An 18,620-nucleotide genomic window follows, 5' to 3' on the forward strand; every position below is an offset into this window, starting at 1 on the left:
CGGGCAGAATTAATTGATCCTCCTTTGTGCTCCCAACAGCACTTTATGTTAGCACTGCTAGGATAGCACTTACCACATTGTTTTAGTTAGTTGCATAAGTAAGGTCCTTGAGGTCAGAGACCTGTCTTAGTCATAAATCCTTTTATCCCCATATCCCCAGCCTAGCGCATGCCATATTTCATCAAATCTAAAACCCTATTGATTGTAAGATATACCATTATTTTATGAACCACTAAGAAAGATTTTTTAAAACTGACAATTAGACTATGATATGCCATTGATTTGAGGACATGTCCCAAATTATTCAGGGATGTCAAAATGTTTAAAAAAAAAAAAGTGTGTCTCAGAAGTGATGAATGATGGTAATAAGTGCTTAGCAAATGTTTCTAGAAGTGGATTGTGAACCCGAGGTGGAACAGAGACTCGTAGGGCCCTGTGACAGCCCATGCTTCTTAGTAAGGAAGGAACTGGGAGTTGATGGGGTTGGTGTGCGGTTGCATTGCTGACTTCGAATATTTAATCCAACGGATTAAAGGGATGGGTGGCCTGATGTGCCATTCCCAGCAGAAACAAAACAAAACACCTCCACATCTCCCATTTGATATACTGGAGGGTTCAGTGACAACATATTCTAATCAAAAGTGGAGGCCACCCAATGCAGCAAGTGAACGTGATTATGGCGGCAATGAGGCACAGTATTCACACCTGCCTTAATCCTGCCTCTTTTTTTTTTTTTTTTAATTTTTTTTAACGTTTATTTATTTTTGAGACAGAGAGAGACAGAGTATGAACGGGGGAGGGTCAGAGAGAGGGAGACACGGAATCTGAAACAGGCTCCAGGCTCTGAGCAGTCAGCACAGGGCCCGACGCGGGGCTCGAACTCACGAAGTGTGAGATCGTGACCTGAGCCGAAGTCGGCCGCTTAACCGACTGAGCCACCCAAGCGCCCCAATCCTGCCTCTTTAAGGCAGTTCCACCCAGTGCTGTTCACGTCTGCTCGTGAAGGGGAACAGTAACAGTCCAGTTTTCTCCCAGCTCATTATATCCCTGCTTTAAAAAATGAAAGCATCGGGTGCCCGGGTGGCTCGGTTGGTTGAGCGTCCGACTCTTGGTTTTGGCTCCAGTCGTGATCTCATGGTTCATGAGATCGAGCCCCATGTCTGGCTATGCGCTGACAGCGCAGAGCCTGTTTGGGATTCTGTCTCTCCCTCTCTCTGCCCCTCCCCTGCTCACACACTCTCTCTCTCTGTCAAAATAAATAAAACTCAAAAATTTATATTAAAAAAAAATAAACATGGGGCGCCCGGGTGGCTCGGTCGGTTAAGCGTCCGACTTCATCTCGGGTCACGATGTCACGTTTGTGAGTTCGAGCCCCGCGTCGGGCTCTGTGCTGACGGCTCAGAGCCTGGAGCCTGCTTCGGATTCTGTGTCTCCCTCTCTCTCTCTGCCCGTCCTCTGCTCTCTCTCTCTCTCAAAAATAAACATCTAAAAAAATTTTTTTTTAATTTTTAAAAAGCATCAATGTGGCCCATTCCCAGCTCCAAATTGTTAGTTCTGTGACCTTCGCTTCCATTTCTCCTTGGCCCTCTAGACCTGGTGGTTGTAATTCTCTCCTGGTTAGTGTCTGGACCTAGGATTTCCATAGGGCCTTTCCGGAGGGCAGGCCTTGCTGGGGCTCAGCATCCAAGGCTATCTCATCAAGAATGTGTGTTCTAATTCCTCCTAGAAATACAACTCTACCCCCTGTCCCGGAGCTGGGCTAGGCCATGCACTTTTCTAGACACGCTCCTTCCCTGCCCCCGAAGCACACATAAGCACATATACACACTCACGCAAGATAAACCAAGTTGTCACTGAAGACTTCAGACATGTGGTCGGTTGACAGAAATTCTCCTGGAGTGAAAACTCCTTTTTAAAAATGGAAATATACTAAGAAAAATTGGGCCCAGTAGCTTAATACAATTTGTGAAATATTTTAAACACACAAGCGACTCTGCGGAAGAGCGGTCAGGGCTGAGAGTCTTCGTGGGGCAAGGACAAAGGGCTAACTTTCAAGGGGGTGATGAGGAAGAGAGCCAAGCAGGGCCAATTGTTCCTCGTTTGCTTTTGTGCCTGAACCTTGCTGGGAAGCCAGGGACCGCCAGAAACCTGAAAGTCATCTTCCTCTCCCAGCGGGCTGCCAGCGCCAGGGTTAAGTTCTCAGGGCCAAGTCCGAAAGCTCCAAAGATTACTATCTTCCAATTTAGTCCGATCTTCCCAGGCCAGGCACACCCCGCTCGGCCCCCAGGATAGCGTGGTTTGCCTTCATTCAGTGCCTTCCCCGACCTTAATGAGTAAAGGAAACAAGAGAAAGGAGAACAAGTGACCTCATTTACTTCCTCTCCTGACTTTTTAATTACATAGTATGTGGAGGTGTTCAAACTACAAAAAAACAAAAAAAACAAAAAACAAGAGGCTGTGCATATTTCCTTTGAAGGCGGGGCGTCTGCCAAGTGGGTCCCCAAAGTATTAGAACTGAATGGATCCAGTGCTGGAGTTTTGCCTCATCACAGGTATAGTTACGCTTACAAATCCAACCGCTAGGGTGAAATCACAGAACATTAGAACTGAGCAGAATCTGGATGATAGATGTACTCCCTCGTCTTACAGATGACGACGTTGAGGCCGAGAAGGTTAATTAGCTAGTTAATGGCAAAACAGGTCTTAGGACTCAAGCGTCTGCACTGCTGGGTTGGGGATTTCCCATCAGGGAAGACACCTAAACCCTTACCATTGTACCTGTCATTACGTTTGGCTCACTGGACTTAAAAATGCCATGCAAATAGAACTCCGGTTACAATAAACCTTGGTGATTGATACAAACAATCGCATAGAATCAACTGGCCTATCATTTCCACCAAAGGACTGAAGCAGTACATTTTTATTCACCGTAAGTACAAAACTGTCACTGCCCAGGCCCCTGACGGGACTGGATTCCCATACAAATCAAGCCAGCTCACCAACAGCTTACCTAAGGTGACATCTTACTCCTTTCACTCCGGTCCCAGCCAGCTGGTGACATAAACTGGGCATGAAGCTTATAAATTTTCCCCGGTAGAATTCTGGAAGAGCTGTGTTCAACAACGCCCCTTGCTGGTCAGCACAAGAAAATGCAAAAGCTATTGCTGACAAAATCAGGGCTCTAGCAAAGGTCACAGCCATGCCTCTTAAGTGGTCTTCCAGTCTATGGGAAGTGCGGCCAGGTCAAGGGAGAAAGCAGAGGGAAAGCAGCAGGGCCGGGGGGGGGGGGGGGGGGGGAAACGCATTTTTTCCAGAGATGTTTATATGTACCTAATTAAGGTCGAATCTCAAAGAAAGCAGATACATTTTTAGTATCCCATGGAGTCTGAACAGGCAGCTATAAGACCCAAAGACATGCTATGCTTACACACATAAACAGGATTTTTATTGTTAATATCAGCGAACACAGATGGAACGATATTGACGTGCCAAGGACAGATTGCTCACAAGATGACAAAATGGCTGTTGATTTGTATTCATAAATGATTTGGTGAATCACTACAGGTCTTTGAGTGAAATGTATATGTGTGTGTGTGTGTGTGTGTGTGTGTATATATATATATATATATATATAAAGAGATTTCTGAAGCTTCATTTCCATTTGGGCTCTCGCAATAACGTCATTCGAAAGAGGAAGCAGAAGCTTTGAAGGGAATGCTTATACATTTTATGGATATCCTGCTTCCACCCAAATGAAAAACTACGTCCCATTACACACATTTTAAGTAGCACACAAAGAAAGCACAAGAAACACTGATTTGGCTCCAAGATTTGCCTCGTGAAAGGCTTTTTTTTATTTTTTCAAGTTTTAAAAAAACTCCTCCGTCAAGCTGTCAAGGGTACTTGATGTTACGGAAGCAAAGTGCTTCCTAAGCAACTCCAGGGCCTTGTTATTTCTTGCTTGCAGGGTCTTCTCAGCTCTCAGTTCGTTCTTGATGGCATCCAGCTCCCCGCGGATCTTTTCCATCTCTAATTCATAATACAGTTTCATTTCTTCCTTCAGGAGTGCGTTTCCAATCTCAGTTTGACACTTTAGTTTCCTGACGGCTTCTTTTAAATCTCTGTTCTCTCGGCTCAGCCTGTGGATGACTTCTTTGGCTTGCTGGAGCTCTTCAGTTAACTTCTGGACGTTTGTTGCTCTTTCAGATAGGTCATTTCTTAAAGCTTGGAGCTCCCAGTCTTTCTTTGAAGCTTCCGTCCCTGTGTCCTGAAAATTCAGGGATTTTGCACAGACTTCTTTTTTGGAGTTCAAGAGTTCTTTTTCGGTATTTTCAAATTCCTCTTCTATTTTTCTGCATTTCATATTAAGTTCTTCCAGTTCTTCGTTCAAAAGATTCAGGCGAAGTTTTGGAGACATTCCTTCGGTAAATTTCTTCTTCGTGTCGTGCCACGGGAGGGTTGGTAATTCCTTTGTAGTCCAGGTAGACTGATGTTCCATGCTAATAACCCTTTCTTCGGTCACAACATCCAAATTAGATGATTCACAGGAGACGGAATTTGTGTCTGCTTCATTCTTTGAAATGTTTACCTTTCTCCCTGTTAAATTTGGTTCTTGTTCTTTTTCATTTCGTTGAGAAATAAATTCTTTTCTCTTAAATTTATTTTCTTCTTGAAACTTTCTACTAGACAAATTATAAATTCCTTCTATTCTATTGGCCTTATCTAAAGTCATTTGTTCAGAAGACGATTCAGGCTGAGAATCCTCATCTAGAACATCCTGTGCACTGAAAAAAGGAGCAAACATATTCTCCTTCCAGTGTTTTCTTCTAGCATCCATTTCTCCTGGTACGTCTTCCGATTCCTGAAAAACAAAATACAAAATCAAGGCACACTGTTTGCACTGGCAGCTGGTGCAGTTGAAAGAAACCACTTGTGTTGGCTCACAGGTGAAAGGACCTAACTATTTGAGGGCTAGCTCTCCCTTTAACTCACTGAGTGATGCGGGCTTAGGCCCCCTCATTGATAAGCTACAAACCAGGGGTGCTTGGGTGGCTCAGTGGGTTAAGCGTCTGGCTCTTGATTTCGGCTCAGGGCATGGTCTCATGCTTCATGGGTTCGAGCCCCATGTCAGATTAAGATTCTCTCCCTTAAGATTGACCTCCTAAGAGATTTCTTTCCCTTCTCTCTCTCCCATCCCCTACACACACACACTCTCTCAAAACAAGTAAGTAAACGAAGCCAGCTAAGTTCCACAGGCGCTTCCAGCTTTCAAATTCTCTGATGCTACGAAGTATAACCCATCAATTGCCACATTTGGCTATTTATTGTAGACTGAGAAAACGTTTCTATGAGATAGCAACCACACACACACGAAAATGAACTGCTTCAAAAGAGTAAATGCGATTTCAAATTAACAGGTTATAAAAAAAAAAATTAACAGGTTAATATTAAGAGCGGGTTAATACTTGTGCTTCCGACGTGCCTGATTTTTTTCTAGTTCTTTTGGGCTGGACTACCACTTATTCACTCTTTAAAGTGACTAAAACATCAGGGCTTAATGCAATGTGAGCTGCTTTGGGTAAAGTATACCATGCAGACTTCCTTACGACTAACTCTGCCAAATGCCCTTCTGTCTTGACCTGCAAATTCCTGCTATTCCAGTCTTGGGCTTTGCTTTTAGGCCAGACTGCCAAGAGTACAGAATTCTATCCATTTTGACAGCAATTTCGTGATGAGAACTGAACGTCAACAGTTGAAGATATTAACGCCACCAAATGGGTTTTTCTCGAGATACTGACTCCAAGTGTGGTTTTTAGGTAAAAATGTAACAGGCTAAATCACAACCAACTTTCTCCATTTCTAAAAATTAAAGGATATTCTTCTTTGTGTCAAGAGGAGTCTTCCCTATTCAAAGAGAATCCATAACATAACAGCTTTCCTAAGGGACAGAAGTATTTGATCAAATAGAACTACTCCGGAGAGTAGGGAGAAAGAAGGACCCGAGCAACATGCTGAAAGGCCACTGACATCTGAAGCGACCAAACCAGCAACTGCAATTGCTGATACGTTCATTTGCTACAATATATTTGTAGCATCACCACTGATTTTTCTCATGCACACAAATATAATTTTATCTTGGTAACAGAAAATGGCCATTGTTGTGTTTCTTTTTAAAGTAATATCTTCTTTAATATTATTAAAGATTATAATGGCCTATTATTTAGTATGTGATATATATTGATATAACACAAAGATGGTAATAGTAGTGACTGAGCCACCCCGGCGCCCCTCCCCAGGAGTTTTTTGAACAGTTTAAATGTTAGATTTTCCTTGCGATGGTGAGAGAGTAAACTTGGTATCTATGTGTACTGAACATGCCTAATTCCACCCTCCTCCAAAAAAGAGGGAAGGGACTCAACATCCCCAAGGGTGCATTCCCCACTGGCAACCACTGGGCTTTGAGGACAGGGAAAGATACAAATACTCAGTGAAGGTGTTAAAATGATCGGTTCAAAAGCCATAAGCCGAGCTTTACTTAGGTTTAGTTCACAAGACCACAGTAAGAAGCATAGACTTGGAAGTTCATTGTATATATTTGCCATTGGAGCATCAGCTCCTTTCTCGTCAAACAGTCCTTTCTGACTTTTATGATCCTACTAAATCACCACCCGGAAGCATCTAGGCTCTGTCTTTTCTTTAAGGGGAAGATCATCGTAATCCTGGTTTCTCTCCTCTTAGAACTATGAATGAAGATGACTGGGAGCTTTACAGTGGTCAGAAAAAAAAAAAAGGAACAGAGGAAAGAGAGAAGACAGTGATGCTAATTGCCAGTCACATTTTTTAGCAGTCAAATTTTCACCAGATAATTCTGTAACAGATACAAATGCTTCTCATCGGGCAGCAATGGGAGAGAGATTACTATTCCTCCTACCTATTTCTGGATGAAAGGTATTGGTGAGATTGGTCAGGAAGGAGGTGTGGAGAGGGGCAAGTGAGGTGAGGCCACCGTATACCTGGAGGTAGCAATAATGACAAACCTGAGACAGAAATCTGGGTGTAGAAAAAGGTTACAATAAGAAACTCTCTTCATTGATAATTTTGCACCTTGAAAAGGCGACTTCTATCTCCAACCCTCTGATAAATCTCTGGCAGAAACATATTTTTTTTTTCCTCTTCAATTTCACTACCTTTCTTCCCTGAGCCTCTCTCTGTACAATTTCCTGATACGGTCAGTGCTTTTCAAAGAACTGGGAAGAGTCCACTGATTTTATAACTGAGGCTCTGAGAAGTCAGGTGACTTGACCAAGTCCACACAGGCTGTGCTGGTAAAACTGAGACCCTGTCTCCCAGGTCAGCGCTTGTTTGAAAATTCCTCTTTATTCTTCTGCTAGGTTTCATTCCACAAACTGAAAGAAAACAACCCCACTATTTCCAGAGCTTAGGTAATTTTTAAAGGGCCACAAAAGGAGAGAGGAAAAATGAAGGGGGGAGGGTAAGGAGAATCGCATGTCACATATCAAAGGACAGAAAGAGAAAGGTTTGAAAAGGACAGGGTCAAGGGGGCTCTGAGCTGCTCCTTTCTTTCTTTCTTTATTTTTTTTTTTTTTTTTTTTTTTTTTTTTTTTGCCTCTTTCATTGGCAAGATATCCTTTAAAGGCCTGTTCCCAAATCTAGTCACAGAGTATGGCAAAGCCCAGACTGGGGGTAAGAGCTGCCAGTGTCATTTTCTCTTCGCAAACTGCACTGTTTGTTTTTTTATGGAGGACGAGTATGACATTAGTATTCTCTGGCAAGGCCAAGGAATATGCTTTGAGACAATGCTGCTCGTCTACCCTGCCATGGCAGCCATTTTGCTCTCAATAAACACGATTGGGTAATTTGTGGCAGCAGAAGGCAGATCAAAGCGGGAGCCATTACTGAAAGGAGAAGCAGGCCTTTCTAGTGGGTCAATTGTGAGCATTTATTACTGGAAGTGCCTATCCACCGCTACACCGGTTACGGAAGGACTAAAGGGGAGGGGAAGGAGGTCCCAGAGAAATGAAAATTTGAAAGAAACAAACAAGCCAGGACACAGGAAAACAATATAAAGTCCCATGACAAAAATAACATTAATAGCCCTCTAAGAGAGCGATCCCCCAGAAGTCCTTGGGACCGGGCTGGTAAGACATGGGTGTCGAGGACTTGGTTACATCTACTCATTTGTGCCCGACGTGAATTAGTATGAGACTCCTGATCCTTCTAGTTAGTGTCTCTCTGAAAACATCGCTATTCCTCCTCCGGTGACTTTCTTTCTCCAGTGGCAAAGCAGTAGGGCATTTTGCTGGAGTGAGTGATCTCCTGACTCTTCTAGAGAATTTGGGAACCACTGATACGATAAGTTGAAAAGAAATTTATAATGTAATGTCATGTAACCTAATTGTTGAGAGCTAAGCAAAGAGCAATCATTCATTACGGATCTTTAGGCAAACCATTCCATAAAAAAAGTTAGGTAAATGCACAGCTACCCTGGAATAGCTCCAGAAAATAATACACCACTATTTACTCTGAAGGGAGAAACCCACAAAATCATCTCATTTTCATTTTCAAGGTATGGGGCCCTGGGGAACACACTCATATTAAGGTGGATAAGTGATCAAATATGTTAAATCCAATTAGCTGTTTTCTAAAATATTCATTTTTAAAATCACACGCTTTAGGGAAATTTGATAAGCTCAAAATCAAAGGTCTTTTTTCTGTTGCCTTATCTCATCTATATTGGAATTTGATTTCCAAGTTTCAGGACAATCTCTTTTGCATAAATCTACATCTGTCCGCAAAATGCAAGTATTCCCCCAGGCAGGGGCAGGCAGGGAGTGGGAAACAGTTCTGGAAAACCTCCAGAGGCTTTTATTCGCCACCTCGCCAGAGTGCTTCATGCCAAAGTTTGTCAATTGGGAATGCCGGTTGGAAAAGGTCATCTCCAACCTGTGACGGTCAAACTTTTGTCATTACACTCAGCCCCTCAGCCACCCTCTCAGCTAGAGGCGGGGCTTTTAGTCACAACCCAGGAGCAGTGAGGGGAAGACAAAAGGCCCCTTCTTAGCCCAGGGAACTTTCCCCCATTATTCTTGGATGGTTTCAGTTCTCCCAACCCTCAGAAAAACGGCTGGGCCAAAAGGAGGCAGGAGGAAAAAAAAAGCCTGCTACAAAGAAAGTCACTGGCCTGGCTTCTTTGCTCAATTGTCCGATCTGTTCTCACTTAAAGGCAGCAGTTTTCGACCTTTTTCTTCTGCTTCCACTGTTCCCAGGCACAAAACACTCTCATCATTACCATCTCTCCTTATTTGAGAAGACTGTGACCTGCCCCCTCCAGGGGAGGTCTCCATTCTCCACCCTCTTGAGAATCAGCGGCTCACGGAAACATGTTAAACACCCAAATGAGGACCCAAATGAAGTGTCTGAAGTCAAGGTGGGGGAACATGTGTAAGTGTGCAACAGTGTGCGGACGAAGGAAAAGGAAGTTCTTGAGAAAGGAACTGAGTAAGGACTATAGTGAGAAAAGACTGGAGGGCGGCCCATCTCCTTGACTCCCACACTTGAGACCTACGGGGAAAACTTACCTTTTCTGAGCTTCGGTTTCTTCAGGTGTAAAATAGGGAAAATATACCTATTTCACAGGTGGTTAAGAGAAATGAATGAAAATGAAAACGGAAGCAATTTTAAAGTCCACTGTAGACAATAGGTTTTGTTGTTTTGTAGGCATTCCTTACCCTCCCTTGGGACATAAACCGGCCAGTCAGACAACCCACTCCTTCTCCCAAGTTGCCAGCCTGAAATCATCAGACCTCAGACAAAGTCCGTTTGGAAAGAAAAAAAAAAAAAATTAAAACAAGCAGTGGGGAACGTAAAGTCAAATCTTACACGAATTTAACCTGCATCCTCAGGGAACGTTAGCCTTGAGGCCTGTAAGTGGCTGATGCCTCCACATTTCCGAAGCTAAACTGATTCTAAGGGAGTCTTTTCCGCAACTGAAGGTATTTGCGTTTTATCTCCAGTTGCTTTACCAAACACTTTCCAAATGCCCCAGTGTTTTTCAGAGCCACCAATAACTTCTGAGAAATATCACAATCGGACTACCAGTTTGAATATTAGCAACCAACCAACACACGCTGTGATCTCCTGGCGTCTTATTCACCTCTGTCTCCCGACACACAGTAGCCACCAAAAAATATTTGTTGAATGCATGACCTTTCACATTCCTTCCGAAAATTCTATTAATGCTTTGATTCTAACTGAGTTTTTGTAAATATCTATAATTTCTCCTCTGGTTTCTACAGTCTTCGGGGTAACATTGTAGGAAACGGACTCTTATTTTCCCCCCAAAGGTTATTTGGCTTAGCTAAAGTCTTCAGGACACTTTTGTTTCGTTTTGTATTTTCATGAGACTTTTTCTGATAGCCTGCTGCCAACGCAGACTGATGATCTAGCTACAAAGTTGAAGATTTCTGTTGGGGTGAGGCTTTGCGCCGGTAAACACCAACAGTAACAAGTTACCAGCCAGCACAACTTACACTCTCTGTGATCCAGGGTCTTCTATTGGATGCCGCTGTCCTCCTTCGCCAGCTTGAACTGAAAATAAAATCCCCACAGCATAATTAGGAAATATAATTAACCAGAATACCCCAATCCGTGTGTGTATCTGAGATGTAGCTTAAAATGACAAGCGATATACTTAGAATGCCGTGTGGCCTATCTAGAATGTGATGCCAGACACTCGGAAGCAAGTTTTCTTTTTAACTTGTCAGCCCACTTTCCCAACTGTTATGCCGCGAAGTCTCCCGTCCCCCAGCGAGGGAAGTTATCAAATAGGACAAGAATCATGGTGGCGTGTTATTCACCGCGGTATCTCCCGGCCTTTAGCACCTACCAAACAAATGAGCCACCGCTGGTGGCCGCAGCAGCATGCTTGTCACTAATGAGCGTGCCAAGAGCCACGTTAGCAAAGGGCTGGAGCCCAGGCCTTGCCTGCCTCCCTCCCTCCGAGTGCGGTTAATTTGTAAAATCATCAAAATGGGAAGTGATCTCGATTTTTGCCTTCGTCCCCCAGGGTCCTAACATTTGAGCCAAGCGTCCACTTCATGGGACAAACTGTCTTCCCTATTGTTCGGCAGATACTGAAAGTGAAGCAAAGTACCATTGAAAAGTGGGCCCCGGTGAACGGTTTGCAAGCCTCCAATTCTTTGTTATTAGTGTGAAACTGTTCCTTCTAGAAGAAAAGGTACGGAGTCACCTTAATTCCAAAGGCTGAGTACTTTATTAGTATGGAAGTCACATTCGTGCTATAAAGCTGTATCTATGCATGCATAGTTAGGGGGTTTTCTCGGTAAATGGTTAACAAACTCCTGCCATCGCTGCTTCCAGTGGGGAGAAGGGGGCTCGGGGCTGGGCGCTACCTGCCACCTCCGCGGTCCCCCTACCCCGTGGCGGGAGTGGGGGTGGGTCGCGGGGTCGGGGGGCGGGCGGAGGGCAGCGGGCGAGGCCCGACCCCACTCCTCCTTCCGCGCCCCGACGCCCACGCCCCGTCCCCTGGGCTCCGCGGCGCTCGCCAGCTCCCGGCCCGGGCCTCGGAGGAGAGCGGAAAGCCGCAGCGGGGGGTCGGGGTGGGGGGACCGGGCGCCCCGGGCCCGGGGTGACTCTGCGGCGAGTCCGGGGGAGCCCCCGCGCTCCCGCGCGCAGACGTACCTGAAAGCGTGGGTGGGGTCCGGCGGGCTCTGGCTCCCCTTCCCCGAAGCCAGCCACCACTGGCGGCCGGCAGCCCTGGGCTCGGCGCTGGCCACCGCGACCCGACCCGGCCGGCGCGGGGCAGAGCCTCCGCAGTGCAGCGCCAGCGCGGGCCGCGCCGTTGCCTAGCAACCGGCCGGCCGGATTTAAAGGGACCCGGGCGCGGGGGCCCCGCGCGGAGCTCAGGGCGCTGCCTGCCGCCACTCAGGGCCCGCCCGGGCTCTGAGCATGCCCGGTGGGGCGGGCGCGGCGGCGGCGGTGGCGGCGGCGGCTGCTGCTGCTGCTGCTGCTGCCCGCCGGCCTGGGGAGCTCAATCGGCGGAGGACTGGGTCAGGGTGGGAAGAGGCGAGAAAGTGTGAGGCGGCCCCACCCACTGTGGGCTTATTACGGAGGGTCTCGGTGACTCACAAAGGCACCTGGACGTCGTGACTGTGGGGGGAGGGGGGAGTGGCGCGGGGCTAATCCCTAGGCCTGTCCTTTAGTAGCATGGCGTTGAGGACGTTGGCCGTGGAAGGTTAGCCTGGATGTGCTTCGGCGTCCCTAACAATGTGGGAACGGCACGCCGCCGCCGCCCCCTCGCCCGCCCCTGCCCCTCTGCACCTGGGCTGGCGGGAAGGTCTGCCTCTGGCCAGGGATCGAAGGACCCGCGCCGGGAGAGCATTGTCCCCCGTGGTGCCCCTGTGGGAGACCGGGCTTGTGTCTCAGGTAGCTCGGGTTTCCTCTTTATCACTCGGGAACTTCCCCAAACCACCGCTGCACCCACCTGAGGCTAAAATCTAGGTGGAGGCACTCAGTTCGACACCAGCTTCAAAGTTGGCCCCCCGCTTCTGGGATGGGGTTGGGGGAACAAGCCCACGTCTTTCATTGGGTACTAGACTCCGGACGGTATTTGGCTGAATACATAAATGTCCCCCTCAGTCATCGATCAGCCTGGTTGCCCACCGCCGATTGTTCCGTCACCGCGTTGGTCACCCACACTGATGACAAGGCGTGGCCATAGTCTCTCTCATCTGGACCCAGCTGAGACTGACCAAAAGATAGACCTGGCGAGGGTTGCGGGGCCCGGAACAGAGCGGAACTCGGGTGTCCAACACGGTAATAATTGCGCCTTTTAGGAAAGCTTTTTTCCTTTTAGGAAACATTGACTCCGGAATCTCAAGTGAAAGATTAAAGCACGTTTGCAAGGTGACAGCGAGGGACCGACTTAGAAACAATACCTGGTTCTCAGTCTCCTTTTTCCTCCTTAGAGATCCAAAGTCAACAAGGGTTGGAGGCAGGAAGCGGCCTAATGTCAAGGGTGTTTTGTTATGGACCCCGTCAGAATTAGTTTGTGGGATCGTGACAAAACCTCTTTTCTTGATATTAGGTCTCCGAAGTGCCTTGCATTTGTCATTTCTGTTTTAATTATTGGGAAAGGGTTCCATTTATTTTTGCTTGATATGAGATCCTTTATTAACGGAATAAAAGAATCTTAATAGCTCTGTGCCTCAGTTTCCTTGTTTGTATAATGGGGAAAATAACTGTTAATATTTTCAAAACCCTTACAGCAAGGCCTGACACATAGCAAACCCTATATAAATGTTTCCTGTTAGTATTACAATTATCTTGTCCTATAAATTCATTAACCTCCTAAAGTATAAACATGCGGAGGGTGATAACTCGGGGTGTGCTCCAAGAAGTGGAATCTGAAGTCTCGAGACTCAAAATTCCAAATCTTTATTTCAAATGGACTTCCACACTCCCATTAGGCAACCCCACTCCACTCTCATATCCCGGAAAGAATGCACAAAGGGTTACTTTGGTCTTTCTGTAATTCTATTTTTAAATATGGTGGGTCACTCCTACTCAAAGTATCAAATGGCAGACAATCAACAACAGAGAGGACAGAGAGTTCTGTTACTTGAAGATACTGCAGACTTGTAGACAGGTTTTCAAATATGGAAGTCAGAAAACAGGGTACTATCCTCTGGAAACTTTATCAATACCGAGGCAATGAGGCACGTGATGATAATAGAATCACATAGTCGTACAATAGAGCTCAGCTTTTTTGTTTCATCGAGTAGGAGATTGAGACCCAGAGAAATCATGTGGTGTACCCTTTGATCACATAGCAAAATAAGCTTCTTTTCATGTCCCCGATGAATGAGCCTTGTTTGAAGAACCTCAAACCTGGGATATTTGCCCCAAGGCAATGAAAAAATACACACTTCTGGGTATATGTTGTATGTCGATAAATATTTAAACTATTCACGCAGATAGCAATAGCTAACTTTTCTTACACCCCATCACCTATATATCAAAAGATTCTTTTGGCTCTAGCTTCATAATGTATCCAGAATCTGGTGGTTTCTTACCATCTCCGCCATTACCACCCTGATCCTGGTCTCCATCATCTCCCGACTGAACCAGTGCATTCACCTCCTAACTGCTTCTACCTTTGTCCACTGTATTAGCTTCCTAGGGCTGCTGTATCAAAGTATCACAAACTGGGGCGGCGGGGGGGGGGGGGGGCTTAAAACAACAGACACTTATTCTCGCACCGTTCTGGAGGCTAGAAGTCTGAAATCAAGGTGCTGCCAGGAATGATTCCATCTGGAGACCCTGAGAGACCATCATCTGTCTCTCCTAACTTCCGATTATTGCAAGCAATCAGTGGCCTTTCCTGGCTTATACACACATCACTCCAATCTCAGCCTCTGTCTTCACATGGTGCTCTCCCTATGGGTCTGTGTTATCTCCACAAAGCTGGCGAACGTGTGTATGTGTATCTGTGTGTCCAAATTCCCCTCCTCTAATAAGAACATCAGATATTGGATTAGGGCCCACTTTAATCCAATATGACCTCACCTTAATTTGATTACATCCACGGAGACCCTAGTTCTAATAAAGGCACATTCATAGGGACTGAAGGGTAAGAACTCGAGCTTATCTTGTTTTTGGAGGGGGGGCACAGTGCAACCCACAACACATACCAACCATTGATTCTCAACACACATCCAGACAGACCATTATAAACTATTAGGTCAGGAGGCACTTGAGTGGCTCAGTCAGTTGAGCGTCTGACTTCAGCTCAGGTCATGATCTTGCTGTCTGTGTGTTCAAGCCCCACAACGGGGCTCGCTGCTGTCAGCACAAAGCCCGCTTCGGATCCTCTGTTCCCCTCTCTCTGCCCCTCCCCCACTTGTGCTTTCTCAAAAATAAAACATTTAAAAAATAAACAATTAAGTCAGATCATGTTACCACTCTACTCAGAAACCTACAAAGGGTCTCAATTTGACCTGCAGTAAAAATTAAAATCCTTATGATAGCTATAAGGTCTTATAGGATTTGCATTGCTAATGCTACTTTCTCTCTTCCTTTTCTTTCTTTTTTTTTTAATTTTAATGTTTATTTATTTTTGAGAGACAGACAGACAGACAGACAGACAGAGGGTGACCAGGGGAGGGGCAGATAGAGAGGGAGACACAGAATCTGAAGCAGGCTCCAGGCTCTGAGCTGTCAGCACAGAGCCCCACGCGGGACTCAAACTCACGGACCTCGAGATCATGACCTGAGTTGAAACCAGACGCCTAACCGACTGAGCCACCCAGGCGCCCCTCTCTCTTCCTTTTCTTACATTTCTCCCAACTCCCATTTATTCATGTAATGATCGCTGTGCACTTCAATGTGCCTGAAATTGGGCTAAGTGCGAGATAGCCAAATGTGATAGCCAAATGTGATAAACGCAGTGATGGAAGTACTTACAAAATTAGGATGGGCTCAGATGAAGAAGTGGTCAATCAGATGCGAAAGGGGTTCGAGTCAAGGAAGTCTTAACCTCCTTGGAAGTTGAACCATCTGAGTTGGATCTTGAAAGATGAATAATAGTTCCCCAGGCAGACAGAAGAGATAAAAGCAGAGGGAACAGCATGTGCAAAGGCACAGAAGCATGAACCAACGTGACAGTTTGGAAAATCCAAAATAATTCCCATTTCCTGGAGTTTAAAATGCAGGGCAGTGGATGGGAGGAGCCAGAGAGAAAGAGCCCACAGAAAAAGGTAATACTTGTCAGTGAAAATTATTTTGGTTGAACAAATTAAAATATTTGAAGATCCAAACAGATGCATTCATACAGTTGATTTACCTTACGAAATCATTCCATTTGGCTCAGAAAATATTTACTGATTTGTCTGCAACATTTCACGTAGTGTGCTAAGTACTGGGTACCCAAAAATTAGTAAGATCAATGAACCCCAAGCACAAGAAACATGAGAAAAACTACACCAAGGTATATGATAATCACATTGTTTAAAACCAGTGATGGAGAAAATCTTAAAAACAGCCAGAAGAGAAAAAAGACACATTACATACAGATGAGAGGAGATTTCTCATCAGAAAAAAAGGCATGCCAGCTGACAGTGGAACATCTTTAAAGTAGTGAAAGAAAAAGAAGTCAGCTTAGACTTCTTCGCCCGGTAAATAGATCTTTCAAAGCAAAGGCAAAATAAAGGTTTTTTTCAGGTATACAAAAGCTAAAAGAATTCAGCCCCAGAAGATCTAAACTCCAAGAAATGTTAAAGGAAGTCCTTCAGGCCTCATATAGGATGAAAATCTGGATCTTTATAGGGACAACTGGCCGGCTCAGTTGGAAGGGCATGTGATTCTTGTGCTCAGGGTTGTAAATTCAAGCCCAACGTTGGGTGTAGAGATTACTCAAAAATAAAATCTTTTAAAACATCTGGTTCTAGGGGTGCCTAGGTGGCTCAGTCAGTTAAGCATCTGAATTCAGCTCAGGTCATGATCTCCTGGTTCCTGAGTTTGAGCCCCGTGATGGGCTCTCTGCTGTCAGCACAGAGCCCGCTTCAGATCCTCTGTCCCCTTCCCCCCCCCCCGCCATGCCCCCGCTGGCTCTCTCTCTCTCTCAAAAACAAACATTAAAAAATAATAAAATTAAATTAAAACAAATAAAATAAATTTAAAAACCTGGTTCTACATGAAGGAACGCAGAACACTGGAAATAGTATGTGTATTGGTATGAAGACTTCTCTCTTACTCAAAAATGATTTTAAAAATTATCAATATTTTGTGGGTTTGTAGCATATGTAAAAGAAATATATGACAAAAATGGCACAAAGTTTGGGAGGGAATAAATGGAAGTATAGTATTGCATGGTTCTTATACTATATGTGAGTGTTATTTATCACTTGAAGGTAGAATCTAATAAGCAAAGTACGTATACAAATAGTTTTCCCTTTGCTTCCTTCCAATATACACAAATTTCAGTTACCACAGTCTAGTTAAATAACATCAGTCTCTCAATTTTAGTCACCACAGTGTATTACCTGTGAGGAAGTGGATAAAGTACAGACTTTGCCACTAGCTCTTTGGGCCACAAAAAAACATGTAAATGACAGATGTGTTTCACGATCCTTAACCAATCACATCACTTCATTCAAAGTTTGCTGGCAATTGATCACTCCACGGTTGTTACTCAGTTCATCCACAAACAGCAAAGTGTGTGGTTGTGTTGACTCCTTGAATCCCAGTGATAAATCCAAGTGACATTTTATACAAAAAAAAATGATAAGAAAAACAGAGAATTGGTCAACAATTCTTCTGCATGTGGACATCCAGTTGTCCCTGCACCATCTACTACATCCTGTGTTATACAACTTGATTTAAAACTTTTTTTGATCTCCCTGTTTGTGTGATCGAGCCCCGTGTCGGGTTTCTCACTGTCAGGGCAGAGCCTGCTTGGGATTTTCCCTCTCTCTCTCTCTCTCTCTCCTCTCTCTCTCTCTCTCTCTCAAAATAAATAAATAAACATTTTAAAAATTTATCAAATAGTAAAATCCACCTAGGAAATAATTTTGTGCCTTTTTCATACATTCTATTTCTTTGTCTTTCTGTGCTGATTTCCAAATAATCTTCCTTTCTTTCTTTCTTTCTTTCTTTCTTTCTTTCTTTCTTTCTTTCTTTCTTTCCTGAGAGAGAGTGACGCACACACAAGCAGGGAAGGGGCAGATGGAGAAAGAGAGAGAGAATCCCAAGCAGGCTCCACACCCAGCACAGAGCCCGACACAGGGCTCAATCTCACAACCATGAGATCATGACCTGAGCCGAAATCAAGAATTGGATACCTAACTGACTGAGCCACCAAGGTACCCAGAATAATTTCTTTTTTAAATTGAGGTATTATTGACATGTAACATGATATTAGTTTCAGATGTACAACATAATGGTTTTTGATATTTGTATATATTGTGAAATGATCGCCACAATAAGTCTAGTTAACATCTGTCGTTACCACACAATTACGAATTTTTTTTCTTGTGATGTGTTTTCACTCATATGCGGACCTTGAGAAACTTAACGGAAGACCATGGGGGAGGGGAAGGGGGGAAAAAGTTACAGAGAGGGAGGGAGGCAAACCATAAGAGATTCTTAAGGACTGAGAACAAACTGAGGGTTGAGGGGGGGTGGGGGAGAGGGGAAAGTGGGGGATGGGCATGGAAGAGGGCACGTGTTGGGATGAGCACTGGATGTTGTATGGAAATGAATTTGAGAATAAATTGTATTTAAAAAAAAAGAACTGGGGCGCCTGGTGGCTCAGTCGGTAGAGCGTCCGACTTCAGCCAGGTCACGATCTTGCGGTCCATGAGTTCGAGCCCCACGTCGGGCTCTGGGCTGATGGCTCAGAGCCTGGAGCCTGTTTCCGATTCTGTGTCTCCCTCTCTCTCTGACCCTCCCCCGTTCATGCTCTGTCTCTCTCTGTCTCAAATATAAATAAACGTTAAAAAAAAAATTTAAAAAAAAAAGAAAAAAAAAAGAAAAAAAAAAAGAACTTTCCATTTTCTTATGAATTTCTTTGGAAATGTCTT

At 44.8% G+C, this 18,620-nt stretch overlaps 1 protein-coding gene across 3 annotated transcripts; it reads right to left on the minus strand.

Annotated features, from left to right (window-relative positions):
* Positions 1–3,817: 3,817 nt before the first annotated feature.
* CCDC160 (coiled-coil domain containing 160) lies at positions 3,818–12,656 on the minus strand. Of its 3 annotated transcripts, none has more exons than XM_040468080.1 (3): positions 12,524–12,656; positions 10,551–10,608; positions 3,818–4,861 (listed from the first exon to the last, which is right to left on the minus strand). In XM_040468080.1, exon 3 carries the CDS (start codon positions 4,835–4,837, stop codon positions 3,869–3,871), a length of 969 nt encoding a protein of 322 aa, XP_040324014.1. In that variant the 5' UTR covers positions 4,838–4,861; positions 10,551–10,608; positions 12,524–12,656; the 3' UTR covers positions 3,818–3,868. The 3 variants fall into 3 exon arrangements, with proteins under 3 accessions (XP_040324014.1, XP_040324013.1, XP_040324015.1); XM_040468079.1 differs by lacking the exon at positions 12,524–12,656 and adding an exon at positions 11,722–11,904; XM_040468081.1 differs by lacking the exon at positions 12,524–12,656 and adding an exon at positions 11,174–11,195.
* Between the last annotated feature and the right edge of the window lie 5,964 nt (positions 12,657–18,620).

This window comes from Herpailurus yagouaroundi, unplaced genomic scaffold, assembly GCF_014898765.1.
Source record: "Herpailurus yagouaroundi ecotype Mexico unplaced genomic scaffold, PumYag 67681, whole genome shotgun sequence".
Taxonomy (NCBI): domain Eukaryota; kingdom Metazoa; phylum Chordata; class Mammalia; order Carnivora; family Felidae; genus Herpailurus; species Herpailurus yagouaroundi.

Coding starts and splice junctions, on each gene's coding strand:
- CCDC160 (XM_040468080.1), bottom strand. CDS start 4,837: ATGGATGCTAGAAGAAAACACTGGAAGGAGAATATGTTTGCTCCTTTT.